Source organism: Manacus candei, unplaced genomic scaffold (genome assembly GCF_025592945.1).
Source record: "Manacus candei isolate 608988 ecotype Guabito, Panama unplaced genomic scaffold, ASM2559294v1 h1tg000015l, whole genome shotgun sequence".
Classification (NCBI taxonomy): Eukaryota; Metazoa; Chordata; class Aves; order Passeriformes; family Pipridae; genus Manacus; species Manacus candei.
In genome coordinates, this window is record NW_026138063.1 from 708226 (window position 1) to 725247 (window position 17022).

The 17022-nt window shown below is 51.5% G+C and overlaps 1 protein-coding gene across 8 annotated transcripts in view; it reads left to right on the forward strand.

Moving 5' to 3' along the window:
• MBNL1 (muscleblind like splicing regulator 1) overlaps positions 1–8320 on the forward strand; it is a 71871-nt gene extending 63551 nt beyond the window's left edge. For 2 of the 8 annotated variants that reach the window (XM_051781995.1, XM_051781997.1), the window contains 4 exons: positions 1–36; positions 723–817; positions 3851–3925; positions 5046–8320. In XM_051781995.1, the coding sequence (XP_051637955.1) occupies positions 1–36; positions 723–817; positions 3851–3907 (188 nt within the window). In that variant the 3' untranslated portion in view covers positions 3908–3925; positions 5046–8320. Of the gene's footprint in view, positions 37–722; positions 818–2776; positions 2840–3850; positions 3926–5045 lie in introns of all 8 variants that reach the window. The other 6 variants (XM_051781996.1, XM_051781998.1, XM_051781999.1 and 3 more) reach the window with 4 other exon arrangements.
• Positions 8321–17022: the final 8702 nt, after the last annotated feature.

A 17022-nucleotide genomic window follows, 5' to 3' on the forward strand; every position in this document is an offset into this window, starting at 1 on the left:
GCTCAATATTGTGCATGACACCCGCTACAAGTGTTGGTAGGTGCCAGCTTTGTTTCTTGATTATCTTAAACCTGTGGTGCAGCTCACAGACCCTCAAAATCCACTGCTAGATGTAACGTAGAGCCCTTGTGCCAGTCCATCTCCCCGAGCCTCTTGCACTAACACCTGTCAATTAAATGCAATTGTTTTATTTAATTGACATGGACACAGAGATGTTAATTTTGTACAGCAGTTTTTAATTGCACACTGTTCCTTGGTGGATTTTGACTGGACTATGAGTTCCAGTGTTTAGAAACTATCTTGTGTTAACTAAAGACTGTATCTTACCATAGCCACGTAGCCGTATTCTGTCCTTGAACAAGATTAATTTCTGTTTGCAGTAAATATTTGGGTTGAATTTTTAAAAGACGAAAATTTGTAAATATAAGGGCATTGAAAAACTCTCCTGTTGATTTTCGTATTGAAATGGTTAAGCTTGTTTGTGTCGATTTTCTTGATTTGATGGTAACAAGCATTTTCCCCTTTTTTTCTCTTTCATCTCCCTCCCCTCCCTCCCGGAATGTTGTCCTGCTTTGCACTGTGGTTGCATGTCACGCGCTGGCAATGATGTCTCGGGCTTTTTGCTGTGGTAAACCATGCTCAATGACCCTCCCACGTGTCGCTCTGGTCCCATACTGCTACACTCTTCTGTATGTTTGCTTATTTGATTTTCCTTCCGAAAGTTCCCATGGTGCACGGTGCTACGCCAGCCACTGTGTCTGCAGCAACAACATCTGCCACAAGTGTTCCCTTCGCTGCAACAGCCACAGCCAACCAGGTTTGCTAATTTACAGCTTTGTTCCTTACAGACAACTCGAAATCGGTGCTTTAATGAGCATGGGGGTTTGGATCTGACCTCTTGTTGGCCTACACATTCTCTCAGAGAGCTGCAGCACAGCTTAATCAGCCTTTAGCCATGCTCCAGAGGTGCTGCAGTTCCATTTCTGATGCTAAAAATAATTGATAATAGAGTTTCTGACTCAGTCTTAACATTTATGGGCCATGCTGCTTATTTCTGCTCTCAGGGATGTAAAAGGCATGGGCTAATACACGAGCCCACGATTTATTTCTGTTTCTGTGAAGCTGACGGCTCCTTTCAGTGCAGCACTCAGGGAAAGCCAGGGGAGCCTTTGTGCAGAGGGGCTGCAGGTTCTTACAGTCTGAGTTTAGCAGTCCAAACATGTTCTGACTCTCCTCTTCCAAGAGTAAAACAAAGCCATGTGAGCATGGGCCACACAGAAACTTCTTTGAAATCTTTGTTCCAGCTTGTGATTCTCTTGGGAATGGCCCATTGCTGTGGGCAGAGCTCAGTTAGGAAAATGCCCATTAGAGTGTGGGTTTATTTCTAAGTAGCCACCCCAAGCATTGCCACGTTTGGGTGTATTTCAGGAATATAAGAGTAATGCTTTACCACATAAATGATTACAAATCTCCCAGGAAAGCCAGAACCGATGCTCTAAAGATGAGTTCCAGAGCCAGAGGAGCAGCTGGAGCTGCACCTGAGCACAGGGTGCTGTCAGAAGAGCAGATTTATGTACAGCATCTGGCTGAAAGTGCAACAATATAAACATTTTAAAGATCCTCTTGTTCCTCTTCTGAAAGCAAATTATTTTTTGAGATTTACTAGGCAGTTAGAGTTGCCCACGTCAGTTCTGGTCCAGTATGGGGGTCTTGCTCCCAGCTCTGGTATCACACGTGTACCCCTTAGGAAAGGGAACTCGAGGTTGTCCTCAGCGCTGCGCAGGTGTGGTTCTGTGTGTGGGGTGAGCTCTGGGGTCAGTGTCAGTGTAAGGCAGGCTCAGCTGACGTGCTCAGCTCCCTGGCTCAGTACAGATGACACCTCTGCCACCTCCCAGAGCCCCGGCAGGCTGGGGGTGCCCTCTGTGCCTGGGCAGGATGGTGCTGTGGGCACCCCGTGCTGCAGAGTGAAGCCCAGGGTCTTTGGCTTCGAGCCTTTGCACCTTTACCTGTCGAGCACTACCATTTTGTGCTGCCCCAGCTGTACGTTCCTCGTTAACCTGTCTGCTTCCTCATCTCTCAAAAATACAATTCCCAAATGACACCCTTGCAGTGATACCTAGGTGTGCACATCCCGAGCCTCCAAAGGGACCTGGATATTGTACAATTCCCAAAACCACCCAGGTTAGTCTGCTCATGCAGTCATGCTTAGGTAGCACGGTGTTCTCTTGAGAAACGTTTGCTGAATGACCAGGTCACTCAGGGCTTTAAACTTAGCCTAAGCATTTGTGTTTTGAAAAGCTAGTTCATAGGTGGGGCTACCTCTGCATATGTGCCACCTCAGCAAGCAAACACCTGGATGCCCAAAGTCTCTTCATATTACAGTTTATTGCACCAGACAGTTAATTTCAGTGTGTCTCGTATGCTGTGTGTGTCCTGAGAGTCATGAGAAGGAGCCAAGCCCCAGAAAACCAGCACTATTTTTGAGTCATCTCTGTGTTAGTAGCCATGCACTTTCCCAGGTAGATCACAGGGCAGCTTTCTGTTGTAGAATCCGACCATTTCATGCCTTTCCTCCCCGGAGCCTCATAACACACTTAGTGCAGTTCTGCAGCCAAACCTCCATATATACATATATACCCATATATGTATATACCATGTGAGCAATGCTGAAGGTATTTAATGCCACCCAATGCCATGTGCCTGCATGCCAAAGGCTAAAGATCTGGCCCTTCATCTTCCCGGACTGGTGTTGAAGGCCCTTGGTCTGTTCCGACAGCACTGTCCCTGATGCTTCTCCAGTTGGGTGCCACAGCCTGTCCTGCAGCAGTAGGAAAACATGGTATGAGAAGCTTCATTCTGCTCCAAGCCCATTTTTGTGGAGTTGGCCATGCTGTGGATGTGTGAGCTGCCAGGGGAGGAGAGGGCACACGGGTGGGAAAACAACAGCAGGACCTGCCAATGAGTTAGCGGAGAAGAAACACTCCCATTCCCTTTCCTGGACGGATTCACAGGCCAGCCTTGGTGCCCATCAGGAAAAAGGGTCTTCCCAAGTGCCACAGCCATTTGGGATCGTGCAAATCCATTTTGTGCCCTGCACCCCAGCATGTGTCCCTGTGCCCGGGCACGTTTGCTCTCCCTGTGTGCTGCAGGGCTGCTCACCCCGGGCTGGGGGTGCACTGTCACCTGTTATTGGCTCTGCTGGCAGTTGTCCCCAATTGTAATTGCAGTTTTTTAAATGGGAAGCTGAGCTGATGGGCACTTGAGGAGAGCCACGTGCCGAGTCCTGTCTAGGCAGCAGAACATTTTGGGAATTGTTTCACTGCTCGGGGAGGCTCCGCGTGCCGGCTGCTCCACGGCGGCCGTGGGAAGGACGGGCACCCCTTCTCCACAGGGCATCTTCACCAGCCATGAAAATCTAGCTCAGGGCATCGTAGGTTTGGCATTCAAAACCCGGGACAGTGGAAGCAGTGAACACTTCACAAAATCAGCCTGAAATGAGGCCACTGTAGAATTCATCATTGGAGACACTGAAAGCACAGAATTTTGTGTAGGCCAACAAAAAGGGCTATTTTCAATTACTGCACTGCATGACTTGTAGATGTTAACTTCTCTTATTTCCTGAACAACCAATAATACTTATTTATATTTGTCCAGTAGTACTTAACCTAATGTTTCCAGTTGTAAGGTGCTATTGTAGCACTTCAGTTGACTTTAACTTATAGTTACAACATAAAATCCACCAACTCACAGCTGATCCTCCCCTTCCCAAAGTGATGTTCTGTAGCAAATGCTGTACCTCTGGGTGGGCTCGTTGCATGTGTAACTCACTGTTTACATTTTTTACCTGTAGATACCCATAATATCTGCCGAACATCTGACTAGCCACAAGTATGTTACACAGATGTAGACATTTGGTCATCAAACAGTAAGTTCCCAATGTGTTGTTGCTATATTTTTTCTTACCTTTATATTTGTAATTTGCTGCTTTCAGGGACAGAATGTTTTTATTTTCTTTCTAAGGTAGCCATTAAGGTACAGGGGCAGAGGCTCTGACCTCTGCTGAAGGGCTGTTCCTCTCTGAGGGGAGATCCACAGATAGCAGTGGTTGTGTCAGGTGTTGGTTTGTACCTGCCCACACAGAAAACGGGAGTTCTCAGTTTATATTTTATCTGTGTGGCCCCAGCACTGACCTGAGCCAAGGGGCAGCTCTTGGAGGGGGAGGTGGTTCCATCAAGTTCTCGTTAGAAAGAACAGATTTTAAATCTCAAAATTTGGAAACCCAGCATCGCCTGGGTTTGGAAACTCCAGTTTCTCCTGTTGTCGTGAGACCCCCCCAGCTATCCCCTCCCTTTCTGCCATGTTTTTACTGAACTTCTCGGCCATAATGGAATTATTTCTGAGGGTGAGGATTCACCCATTAGCCACAGTGGGTTTGTAATAACAGTTATTTGTTTCAGCTGAGCATAAATGTTGTTAAATGGCTGGCGTGACACAGGGGGGTGGGATGGGATGGAATGGGATGCCTCCCATCCATGGCCTAAACTTGCTGCCAGAGTCCCTTCAAAACAGCTGGGTCCAGGCTGTGCCTGTTCTGGAGACCATCCTGAGGTGGAGGAGGAGTTGCCTCTGGAGGTGTCTCCTGTGCCAGGCCACAGAGACCAGAGAAACAGCTGCACTAGATGGGCACTGAAGGGAGAAAAATTCCCTTGGGAACATAGGGCCTGGATTTCTAAGGATGTTTTTTGCTTCTGAGATCCTAATTGGGCTCCTGGGTTTTACAGGGACAGCTCCCAGGGCCAAGGCCTTGGGTGTGTGGAATGGTGCCCCAGATCCCGATCCCATGGCCAGGGATCAGCGGGTGGGGCCCCTCTGTCCCCACAGAGCTGGGGTGCCCTGTGTGCCCCCCTGCCCCAGGGGTGTCCTGCAGGGACCGGGGGCTTCCCCCACTCGGGGCACAGCTCCCCCTGCCCGGGTGAGGTTGGGGCTGGTGTGGTCTGACACAGTCCTGGCCGTGCTGAGAACACTTTCTGCTCTTCCCTTCCCAGCTCGTAGCCGAGGCGAAGAGGCCGGATTTGGGTGGGAAGAGGCCGAGCTCATTAGCCATAGTGTATGTAAATACTGTCCAGCAGCACTGGGAACCCCTCAGCAGTGACATCACACATTGCATGTTAGCGAGACGAAGCGAGACCGTGGGACTCCACTGCACACTGTTGCCTATATACTTTGTACATTGAATTGATATTTGTGCTGAGGTGATCTTATTGTCTAAAACCTGCAGCATCATCCGTCTTTCCCGGCACGGACTGTGCGGGGGGTCGATGCTTCCGGGGCCTGTTCCCCACAATCACGGACGTCACCCCGGAAAGACTGACGATGCTGTCACCAGAAATCTATTATGTATTGGTACGTCTGTAGACCAAGATATAATTTTTTAAAGTAAGTTTATTTCTTTCAAGGTTTACAAATAACAAAGGTGCACCTTGTATTTAAAATTGCCATTATAGACGAGAGCGTGCATGCACAGTAATTTTTGTTTAAGAGTAATATTTTTAATGTAATAGATTGTAAGAAGTGGGAAGAGAGGAATCTGACAGAGATGAATGTGCCAAGCAAAACCACAACTGTGTATATTTTAAAGCACATCAATGGCTTTAAGTTTCACGTTGTTAAGGATTCTCATGAAGTGCCATAGACTGTACATCCATCAGAGTATTATTTCCGCAGTGTTATTTTCAGAACCACATTTTCACTGACTTGATGAGTACTGATCAGTCAAAGGGCACCATTCTGTTTCAAACCAAAGCTGTCTCAGAAATGGCCAACTGCTCCTCACAGCCAGTGGGCAGCACCAGAGAGATGCTCCAGCTGTGCATAACCCTTATGGACAATATTATCTATAAATTCTCCTAAGTATGTCATATTTATGCATATTTACTGTATAACGTGAGCTGCGAAAGGGAAAAGCCATTTCTGAGACACAGTAACAAATGTTTGAGGAACTTCTTTTGCTCTATTTATAGCCTCTGTCTCGAGTCACAAGGACTATAAATGTTTTGCAGAGATGGGTTTCACTTTAATTCATCCAGTCCCGCGTCAGCGGCGACTCTAAACAAAGACGCAGAAGCACTGAGCAGATGCATGACAAACCAAAATAGGACAAATGAGATGTTAATTAGCGTAGAAATTGGGTGGGTTAATACTCGGGTGAGTTTTATATGTGATTTTTTTTGTTCAGATTAACTGCTTATAGCCTTAGAAAGCCTTTACAAAATAAAAACAAACAAATAGATGTGCATTCAAGTTTTAAGAATGGATTCATCCAAAGGAATTCCTTTTTGTTGTTTGGATGTTGCAGCCAGTAAAGGATATTTTTGCTCTGTTCAGCCAGGGGCTGCCTGGGGCCAGGCCCCGGGCGGGCAGGGAGGGAGAGGCGCGGGTTCGGTTGTAGAACTCGCCATACTCCGAGTTTACTGCGAGTTTTTATGCTTGAGAGAGATGCTTTATAGATAAGAATGATGTGTTGATTTTCCTGATTGTACTGTACATCTATTAAAGCCTTAGATTATTACATTACGGGTTAAAACCCATACCAATGTAATTTCAATCGTGTTAAGAAAGTATAGGTGACTTCACATGTTATTGTAGTGACTTACCATAGAGAATTTACTTATTTTTTCTTGTTAAAAGTATAGTTTTTATTTCTTACATTTATTAGCTCGTTTTCATTTTCTATTACCAGTTGATACCATTTCAGTTTATAGAATTTTGTTTTACTAGAGTTTACTGATGACTTTTTCAAAATACAAAAAAAAAGGTAGTTTTCTTCATAACATACTCAGTTTGGAATTTACATGTAGTGTCTTATGAGTATTCGTATTACTGTTAACTAAATGATTTCTATTTTACTGATCTAATATGACAATGTAAGAATGTCAGTCATTGTTAGTTCTTGTCTAGTTTTCATTAAAAGAACAAAGATCTTTTATATGGATATCTTATAATTATATAATCATTGCTAAGTAAGAAGTTAAGTTGTTGCTATGGCAACAATCCTGGCAGACAATTGAGTAATATTTTGATGATTTATTTTGTTTGTAATTAGTTATTATGAGAAAAAAAAAATCTAGTTCCTAGATATTAGAAGAAAATTTATTTTCTACTGTATCCATTTCAAATGTTAAAATATTGTTTAAATATTTTTTGAAATCCCTGAATATCAGGCCTTGTTATAAATAAGCTGCATAATCAATAGATCAAGGGACTTTTTGTTGATAATCCAAATACTCAAAGTTTACGTAACAAGAATTCTAGTGTGTGTGTGCAAACTCTTGAGGGTTGATTATGCTGCAGTTGGGGACGTCGAGAGCGAAGGTTGACTTTTTGCACTTCTGTATATAGTCAAAAAAGAGAGAAACCTGTATAATAGTAAGATCTTATTTTGAATAAAAATGTCTATAATTACAAGGAGTTTTGTTAAGGCTAAATAAAATGACAGGCTGAACAAAATTGCTTGCAAAAGTGGCACAGAGTTAGCACTCCATCCCCCTTCCAAAAAGTTGCTTTGCTTTATGTGGACAGCTTGTAGTTTGCCAGGATTTTTTCAGCTGGAAAGATCTGCCATCCTTCCGAGATCTCATGACTGACAGAAGCTCCACTGGGTCAAATCTGCCTGAAAATCATTAAGAAAAAAAAAAAAAGGAAAAAAAAAAGAAAAAAAAAGCAGGTACTTCAGCCCATCCAGGGAATCATGGCTCAGATATTCCGTACATTATTCAAAATCTACTGCATGTTTAAAGTATCAAAATATATTAAAGATATATGCTATTCAAACCAGTTTCTGACAATTTCAGTGGTTTCTTGTTCACAAAAAAGATTCTTCAAAACAAATACTGTCGTTCACAGAGTTCAACCACGGACAGGCAAACGGAACAGCACCCGTAGCTGTAGGGGTAGGGGGTTATTTTCTCGCTGTAGTGGTCCTGTTCTTTCAGCAGGTGAAAAACAACCTGGGAGTTCTTCCCGTTTTCTTGGAAAACGTTCCAGGAAGCCGGTCATCCTGTGTATGCCAAAGCTGGGAGGAGGCGGAGGGGCCGGGCTGCCCGTCTGGAGCTCAGGGGGGACGGACTGACAGCCCCGGCTCGGCTGCGGGAAGGACGGACGCGGGTTTGCTCCTACGTAACCACAGACTTACTTTCGCTTGTAGTTGCTCCAGTTACGTACTCTGTCCTGGGCTGCAATTTGGGTTTATGCTTATTTTATTATTACTGCTATAGTTGACCTTGCTGTATGGAAAAAATAAAGTGAAATTGCCCTAATGAAAGTTCTCTTTCTTAATTACCTTTTCGTCCCTCGGGCCCAGGGTGGCCCCGCGGGGCCGTGCAGGCTGGAGCGGTGTCTGTGCGCTGGTGAAGAGGGACAGGAGTTACCTGGGCAAAACCTTGTCTGCCGGGCCCGGGGCTTTGCTTCACCAGCACAGGTTCCATCCACGGGATGTGTATTAAAATGCCGACTATTGGGGATATTCCTGTTAGATCCAGAGGCTGAATACAAAGCACTGGGATGCCCTGGATCAGCCCCAGCTGTCCTTACCCTCTTGTGGCAACACGTTCGAGGTTCAGGGACACACAGGGACCCACAGCCCCTGCCTGCTGCAGGGAAGGGGGGAACAGGAACTGGAGATGCAGGGAAGGGGAGCACAGGGAATGAGTGTGCAGGGAATGGAGGAGCAGGGAATTGAGGGTGCGGGGAACTGGGGACACAGGGAGCTGGGGGTGAAGGGAGCGAGGAGAGCATGGAATTGGGGGTGCAAGGAATGGGGAGCAGAGAATTGGAGGTGCAGGGAAAGGGGGAACAGGGAACAGTGAAGCAGGGAACTGGGGGGGAAGGGGAAAGGGAACAAGGAATGGGGGAGCATGGAACTGAGGGAGTGGGGAATGAGGGGAGCAGGGAATGGAAGTGCAGGGAGTGGGGGAGCAGGGAATGGAGGTGGAGGGAATAGAGGTGCGGGTAGTGGGTGTGCAGCCAGGCTGTGGCTGACGTTAGAGGGAGCCCCGTTGCCACGTGTTGCTGTTCCTCCATTTGTTCCCACAAATCACTTTGACAATCAAAATTATTGACCCCAACATCACAACTTTAATTGATAAGAGGAAACACCACAGGGCAGTTGTTTCTCGGGAGGATTTCGGGTGTCTCCTGTGATTCCACGAGCTGGCCTTTCCCAGCCGGGTGTGTTGTTGCTGTTCCCGAGCTGGGCACCCCCGGACACGCCGTTCCCGCGGGCCGGGCACCCGCTCACCTGCACTGCCTTTGCCCCGCGCTTGGGGTGACACCGGCGTTTCGTTTATCACCACATTCAGCTGCCAAGGGACAGTGTGTCGAACAGCGCTAGTGCTCGGAATTGGCAAAAATAACCCCGTTGTTTGGTTTTCCTCTGTAGCCCCCGGCAGTGGCTCCCGGTCCGTCCCCGGGCCGGGGGCGGCTCAGCCCCAGGACCCTCCGCCCGGCTCGGTCCCGGCTCTGTCCCGGCTCCGTCCCGGCTCTGTCCCGGCTCTGTCCCGCTGAGCGGGTGCCGAGCAGCGGCTCTGCCACAGCGGGGCTGGCGCTGGAGAGACGAGACGAACCAACCGCTCGGATGCTGAGCAGAGCCACGAGAAGGAGCTCCTGCCAAAGCGGCGGCAGCGCCGGCGGCTCGGGAAGCTGCGCCTGTGACACCTCTCGGGGATGTGGCACCTCTCGGGGATGTGGCACCTCTCAGGGATGTGGCACCTCGCTGCCCGCGGGCCTCCGGGACACCTCATTAGCCATCACACCTTGCCAGCCGTGGCACCTCTCCAGCTGTGGCATCTCCCTGTCTGTGCCACCTCTCTGGCATGTGACACCTTTCCATCCACAGCACCTCGCTGGCCAGGGCCGGGACAATGACAACCACACGGGCAGCAACAACTGTTACCAGTTGTTAAAAGCAAAATAACAGCATTTTGTTCCAAGGGATCCCCTGTGTCTGCAGCCAAGAGGCTTTTCTGAACCGGGGAAGGATTCTGGGCCTTCAGGGAGGGAGGAGCAGAAACCTGGGAAGGGGTTTGAATCACCTCTGTGATCTGTGAGGAGGGCAGGGAATGATGGCAGGAAGGAGGAAACAGAATAATTCTGAAGCTCTTTTTGCACACAGATATTAGTTGCAATTAAAAAAAAAAAAAAAAGTGTATTTCCTTCCCAAACAGAGCCAATCACTGCTCTCTGCGGTCCCAGCCTGGCATGGCACGATGCCCTGGCGCTGGGACGGGCACGGCTCTGCCACCGCGGGTCCGGGACACACAGCACGTGGGGCCGGGCAGGGCGGCACGGCCGCTGTGCTCTGCCGGGGGACGCAGCAGCTCCAGCAGCTCCCGAACCACCGCGGGAACAGGAGGGAGAAGCGTCTGGAGAACGACGCAGGTGCCGCGGTGGGGCTGAGTGGCCCCAGGGTGGGTGGGGCTGGGATGGGGCTCAGCTGGGCTGACGGGCTGGAGGGAGCTGGGGCTGCAGGAGGGACTCAGGAGCCTCTACGTGAGCAGGTAAGGAGCTGGGTGCTGCTGGGGTGGGTATGGCTTGGGATCCCCTGGGGGAGAATCTCCAGGACCCAGCTCATCCAGAGTCCCGGGAGGACATCAGCACTGGTCGGGGTCTCCCCTGCTGGTCAGCCTGACCACGGGACAGCCCAGTTCACCCAGTGTGTCTGGCTAATGGTGCAGAACAGCAGTGGGGCTGCTGTGCCCTGGGATTGCCCTGGTTTTGTGCCTCTGTCATGGCTCTAAGAGTGATTTATTAAAGTGAAGGGTGGCATTGAGTGCTTGATGCTGCTTCTGAGGATTTGAGAGGAGGATGAGCCTCCTGCAGCTGCCCTGGTGCCATGTGGACCCTCAGCTTTGGGGGTGCAGAGAGTAAAAGTGCTTTGCCTGTTTCTCCATGCCCTCAGTTACAGGGCCCTGCAGTGGTGGGAGGCACTTGAGGCACTTCCAGATGGTGGGGGATATATCCAAGGGATTGGGAGAGTGAGCCCATCCTACCTCAAGGCTGGGAGAACGGAAATGAAACCGCAGGGTGAGCGCAGGTGCTGGAGCCATGGGGTGCTGGTGGGATGCCAGTGGGCTTGGCTGGGAAGGAAGGAGGATGCTCATGCTGGAGAGCAGCATCTGCATAAGAGAAATTATGAGAGAAATGTTTTTCCTCTGCTCTTGCTTGGGTGCTGTTGTTAATGCTCAGCCACACGTGCTGGGATGTGCTGATTGCCCAGACTTGGATGCACAGGGAGCACAGGGTGCTGTGCTCAGCACTGGCACAGGCCAGCTCTGCCTCCCGGCCAGGGCTCTGTGTGGGTGCATCACAAAGTGCTGCTTGAGGGAAACAAGCCAGACCAAACTCATGGCAGGGAGTGACCTTTCCACCCACAGCCCGTTTGTCTCTTCTCAGTGTAAACCTCTGGTCCAGGGAAAGGTCAGTAGTGGCAGCTGCTGTCTGAGTACAGCTGGGCCTCGAGAGCTCTAAACCACACTTGGTACAGCACGGAGAGTGTGGCTCAGTGTCAGCATTAGTGGGTGCAGCATCACGGGGGAAGCAGGACCTTGCCCGAGGGGGCCAGGCCCAGCCAGTGCTTGTCTGGGTAAGGCTGAGCAGCTCCTGATCCTGCCCAAAACTCCCTCGCCGCGGGGCGGGCACCGTGTCTGCCCTGGAAGAGCTTTGTCCTGGTGCTGGCTGGAGCACAGAGCCTGTCCCGTGTTTGTGTGTGTGCTGGCAGAGCCCACTGGAGCTGCCCGGGGTTGTGCCTCGGAGCAGTGTCAGGGCACTGAGCCCCACGGCCATGGAGGGGCTCTGCTGGTCCCTTCCCATGCCCTTCTTCCAATGCCAACCCTCGCCATCCGCACTCGCCTTTGCTGCTGTTTCTGCAGAGGCACTTTGGGGGCTGGCTCAGCCCAGAGGGGTGGCAGTGGTGCCAGAGCCCGGGGTCCTGCTGGGGAGACCCCGACACCTGATGGCAGAGGGGTCTGTGACTGCGGGTGCTGCGTCTGTGGCATCGGGCACTGTAAGCAAAGGGGGAAAACACGCCCAGCACGTCACTGACCCAGCCCTGCCAGCTCCTGCTGGCTCCAGCTCCTTCCTTGGTTCGTGGTTTCTGGTGCAAAAAGGAAAATGATGTGAACAGATCGTTACTGCATGAAACCTAGTTCTGAACATCTGTGCTGAAGTGAAAACTTCATCCTAAAATAGATGCACAGACAGAGAGGGAAGAGGAGCAGCTCATGGGAGAGAGCTGAGGTATTCACAAAATCCAACTTGTCCTATAAAATTTTTCAGGGGTACCTAAGCCTCTACCAGCATTCCTCCCAAATGTCACTGCTGCCTGCCTGTATTAACCTCTCCCAAAAGCAGATATCAGTCACTTTTCGTGCATTCTCTAAAATTACTCCACGCAGTTTGGAGGACACGTGTCTCTGCAGTGAGATGCACACGCTGGGGCTGCGTTGCCCTTTCATGTGGTTTATCCATGTTATTTTCCTTTGGAGGAAGCTGCTGAAACTGGGTGTTGGCAAACGCTGACGTTGGCCTGGCAGTGCCCACACTCGGTGATGAGCCTGCTAGAGACAGCAATGCACCTGAGGTGGGTGTTTGCCATCATTGCTGGGACTGCTCAGGAAGTGCTGGGCTGTTCCCGTTCCCATGAGCGCCACAGCCATCTGTGACAGTCCCCTTCCCCCTGGTGGCCGTGTCACCAGGGCAGGCTGGGGCTGGAGGATGCTGCTGGCTGGGGCAGTGCCGTGGCTCTCTGGCCCTGGGTGTCCAGCAAGGACTCGGGTGCCAAACCCAGCCCAGCCCCCTTGGAATCCCCTGCCCTCAGCACTGACGAGACTCAGCCCAGAGCAGAGCCCGGTGTGCAGATGCTCTGCCAGGAAAGTGGGGGGTTGTTGCCCCCAGGGTTGTTCCTGGCTGCCCCCGGGTACCCCCGTCACAGCCACTCACAGCTTTAGGAGCGTGCCAGGCCTGTGCTTTCTGACTCACCGGCAGGTGCGTTGAGCAATCTTCTGTTTCCCAATCTGTTTTCTTAGGAATTCAGTCATCACTTTGCTTTCAGGGCAGCAGAAGCACAATGCAGCTGCAAGTTCACACACGTGGCTCTGCTGCTCGGCAGATGCCGGCAGGGCCCCTCATTTTCCATGGAAAGGGAGAAGGGGTTGTGCCCGGTGCCCAGCAGCTGTGTGTCCTCTGCCAAGCCCCACAGGGGTGCCACTGCCTCCCCTGGGTCCCTCCCTGCAACCCAAACCCCTTCTGGGGTCCTGCAACCCTGAGTTGCTTCCAGGGTGAACAGGGCAGCTGGGGGCCAGGAGCCACCCACGGGCTGGGGCTGCTGTGGGGCCGAGCAGTGCCACACTCCCATGGGGAGGGGATGGGATGGGACAGGATGGGATAGGATGGGGCTGGCCCCATGCCCTGAGATGCCCCAACACGCAGTTGCAGAGTGATGTCCCACAGGCAGCACCCAGTGTCAGAAACTGCCAGAACCCCACCCTGCTCTTCACGTGCCTCTCCTGTGTCATTCCATGTTCAGCGCTGGAACAATGCTCCTCTCCTCATCATGGCTAGGCCTCGCTCCTCTCCACTTCCCTGGTTATTTCCTGGCATTTTGCCATTTGCCCTCCTGCAGCACTTGCAGTGCTGCCCTCCTTGGTGCCCCCCAGCCCCTCTCTCAAGGGGCAGCACCCACACCCCGCTCTGCCCAGCAGATCCGTGTCCCTCCAGCCTGGCACCAGCCAGACTGACAGCAGGGAAGGGACACACTTCCAACCTTTTCCCTTTTTTTCTTGGTTTTTTTCCCTCCTTTTTTCCCTCCCAATCCTGGGCAATGATTTGTGATGCTGCAGTTTGAAGGTTCCCACTTGTGACAGATGGGCAACATTTTCTTATACTCGATTTGTAAATGCTTTCCTAGTGCAGTGGATATTAATGATGACACGAACCAAACTGCTGCTTCAGTGTTCTGCTTTCCAAGTGGCACCGGTTCAGGCTACTGCAGGGCAGGAATTGGTGAAGGACCTGGTGCCCTTTCCAAGCGTGCTGTGACACTTCTCTCGGGCAAACAGAATTTCGTTTTAATTTTTTAATCCCTCCCATCCTCCCCTTCTGAACCAAAGGCTCATTCTGGGAAGAAATCTGTTAAACCGGGCACGTGATTTCTCGCAGCCCCGCTCCGAAGTGGTTTTCAATGGGAACAGGAAGAAACGTGTCAACAGCTTCGTGTCTCTTCTTGCCTGGGGAGTGGGTCCCGTGCCAAGCTGGGAATGCCTTTGGGGGAGCTGCTGCCCGCCGAGCGCAGCCCGGGGCTGTGGGCAGCGGCACCCCGGGATGCTGCGGGAGCCCCTCCGGCCGGCGGGGCCAAGGAGGGGCCGCGCCCGTCCTGCCGCCGGCTGTGGGAGCCCGCGGTGCCCCCGCCCGCTCCCGCCGGGGGAGGCTGAGTCATCCCCTGCTCTCGCCTGGTCCGGAGGAGGCCCAGCTGTCTCCTCGCCGGGCGCGGAGCGTCTGTGCCGCACGGCTCCAGCCTCCGTGCGAGCGCGGTGCCTTCCCACCGCATCCCGCGTGTCGCTCCTGGAACAGCCTGTGCCGGCGCATCCCCCACTGCCCGGCTCGCTCCTGGGCACCGCGTGTGTCAGGGCGGCTCCATTAGGGCTAAAAGATGGCTGCGTTCCACCTCCTCCCTAAAAAGAGGAGGAGAACCGCGTTAAAACCATGCTGGAGCTTCTACTTTGTTCTGCGTCTTTGCCACGGTCGGGGCGTGCTGGTGTCTTGTGCCTCTTCTCCTCCCAGACTCGCTCCCAGGTTGGATCAAGGTGGTTTAGGAACAGGGAAGGTCTGCTCCTGCCAAACCCACTCCAGAGCGCTGGGGCCGTGTTTGGAGCTGCCGACAGCCCCCAGCCCTGCTCCGGGCAGAGCTCACGTGCTGAGGTGCAAACTGCCAACCCCACGGCCACGGGGACACTGTGGCTCTTGTCCTCCACAGCCAACCTGCAGTGATGGGATTGGGATGCAGCCTTGGTGCTGGGATCCATCGAGCCAGCAGGGCACTCCCACCCAAATTCCCCATGTGGGGCTGGGCCCCCGTACCCCCAGTCCCAGCAGGGGTGAAGGGTGCTGAGACGGGTCCCACAGGAGCTGCTGGTCCTGTAGTGCCTGAGCCCCTCTATGGGCATCACCTCGACCTGTTGGTACTTGCTTGTGCAGGCAGGTTCTGGGCTTTGCATGTTTGTGCAGGGTGAAAAAAGGAGAGATCAGAAAATGAACACAGATGTGCCCTCCTGAGTTTTGGTAGTGGACGGGTTTCACCACAGCGTTGTACAATTCGTTAAATACGTAACTCTGATGCACTGTAGTTAAAAAGATTGTTTGAAAATCATGTGGGGATTTGCTTTAATTAAATGTTGCCTTGTCAGACTCACGCTGGGTTACAGAGGCCATGAGAGCAGACTGTGTCTGTTCCTTAGCTGAGGAGCTTCCCCGGCCGGAGGCAGCCAGGAGGGCACAGGATGTGTGCCAGGGCTTGGAATTTTCCGGGGTAAAAGCCGGCAGACAGCTGAGGAAGTTAACGCTTAAAAAAAGCCGCCAAACCAACCAGCCCGCTCCCCGAGGCCAGCCCAGCTCGGCCCTGGGGCTGCTCCCCCAGGGGACCCCCGGGGCAGGGACGGTCCCTCTGCCCGCGCGGGCGCTGCGGCAGCACCCGGAGCGTGCCCACAGGCAGCCAGCATTCCCTGGAGCCGCATTCCTGCGGCGTGCTTGGCATCACACTGACGCGGGAATTGCCGCGATAACGCGAAAATGTGCGATGCTTTATCGGAGCAGGAAAAGGATCCACCTCACCCGCCGTGCTGCGAGGCTGCTGCGCTCAGGGCTGCTTAGGGATGCTTTAAGTCAAGGTTGGGGACTGTCCCTCCACAGACACAGCCGTGGGACAGCTCCAGCCTGGTAGCAGTGGCTCTGACTGCCCCGCCAGTTTTTTCCCACCCAGGGTTGCTGTTGTTTGTCACGAGTAGAGGAGTAAATGCAACGAGAGAGGAAAAATTCTGTAACTCACTCTGCAAAACTGCACGGAAATGGAACTATTTTAAAGGGGGGGGGGGGATGAAAAAAAATAGAAAACTTTCAGAGGTCTTTTAAAATCAGGGGTTAAACAAGGAAAGACTTGGAGATGAGAAATTAAGTGCTCAATTGAGCTTTGTTGAGAGGTTTTCTTCCCTGTTAGTTTTGCTCATGGGTTTATGTCAGTTTTGTGGAGCTGTATGGTATAATTTATCCAGTCTTTCCTATTTATGGGAACATTTCAGAGTAGAATGCTGTTAGCAACTTGAAGTGCTGCCATGCTCTAGCACTTTGGGTTTAACACTACTCAATGTGAAAAAAATTAATATTTTGACTCAAAATACTGAACAGCAACTATGAATGTTAAAAATTTGCAGCTCACTTCAGAATATGTCAGAATTGCCCAGGGAAGAGAAATACTGTTGCATTTATTTCTCAGAACCAGCTCCAACGTTGCCGTGAGCTGTGACGGGCGAGGGGCCGCCAGGGTTTGCAGGGCAGAGCCCTCACTGTGTCCCAGGGACTCTCCATGCCCTTTATGGAGAGAGGAAATCCCCCTTAGGGTATTCTTTGTGGGGACAGCACTTTCAGGTGCTATTGTCTCTCAATATTTGGTGTTTCCAATGGATGTGTGAGGGCCCATGGAGGTACCAGAACCCGCCAGCACCGCCAGAGCTGCTGGAAAACCATAGCATTTGGTGTCTCTGAAACTTGGGTGTCTTTTTTAAACAGCTGTTCGTTTTCCACAGCTGAAAACTGTTCCCCAGAGCTGTGAGAAGAGGCAAACTTAAAAAACTTCCAATGTGAGACCTTCCAGCAGGAATGGGAGCTTCCCAGGAGCAGTTCTGTGCCCCTGCTGCAGCGCTCAGCTCCTGGCTCCTGTCCAAGCACTGAACACAGGGCTGGTTTCCTTCAGTGCATCAG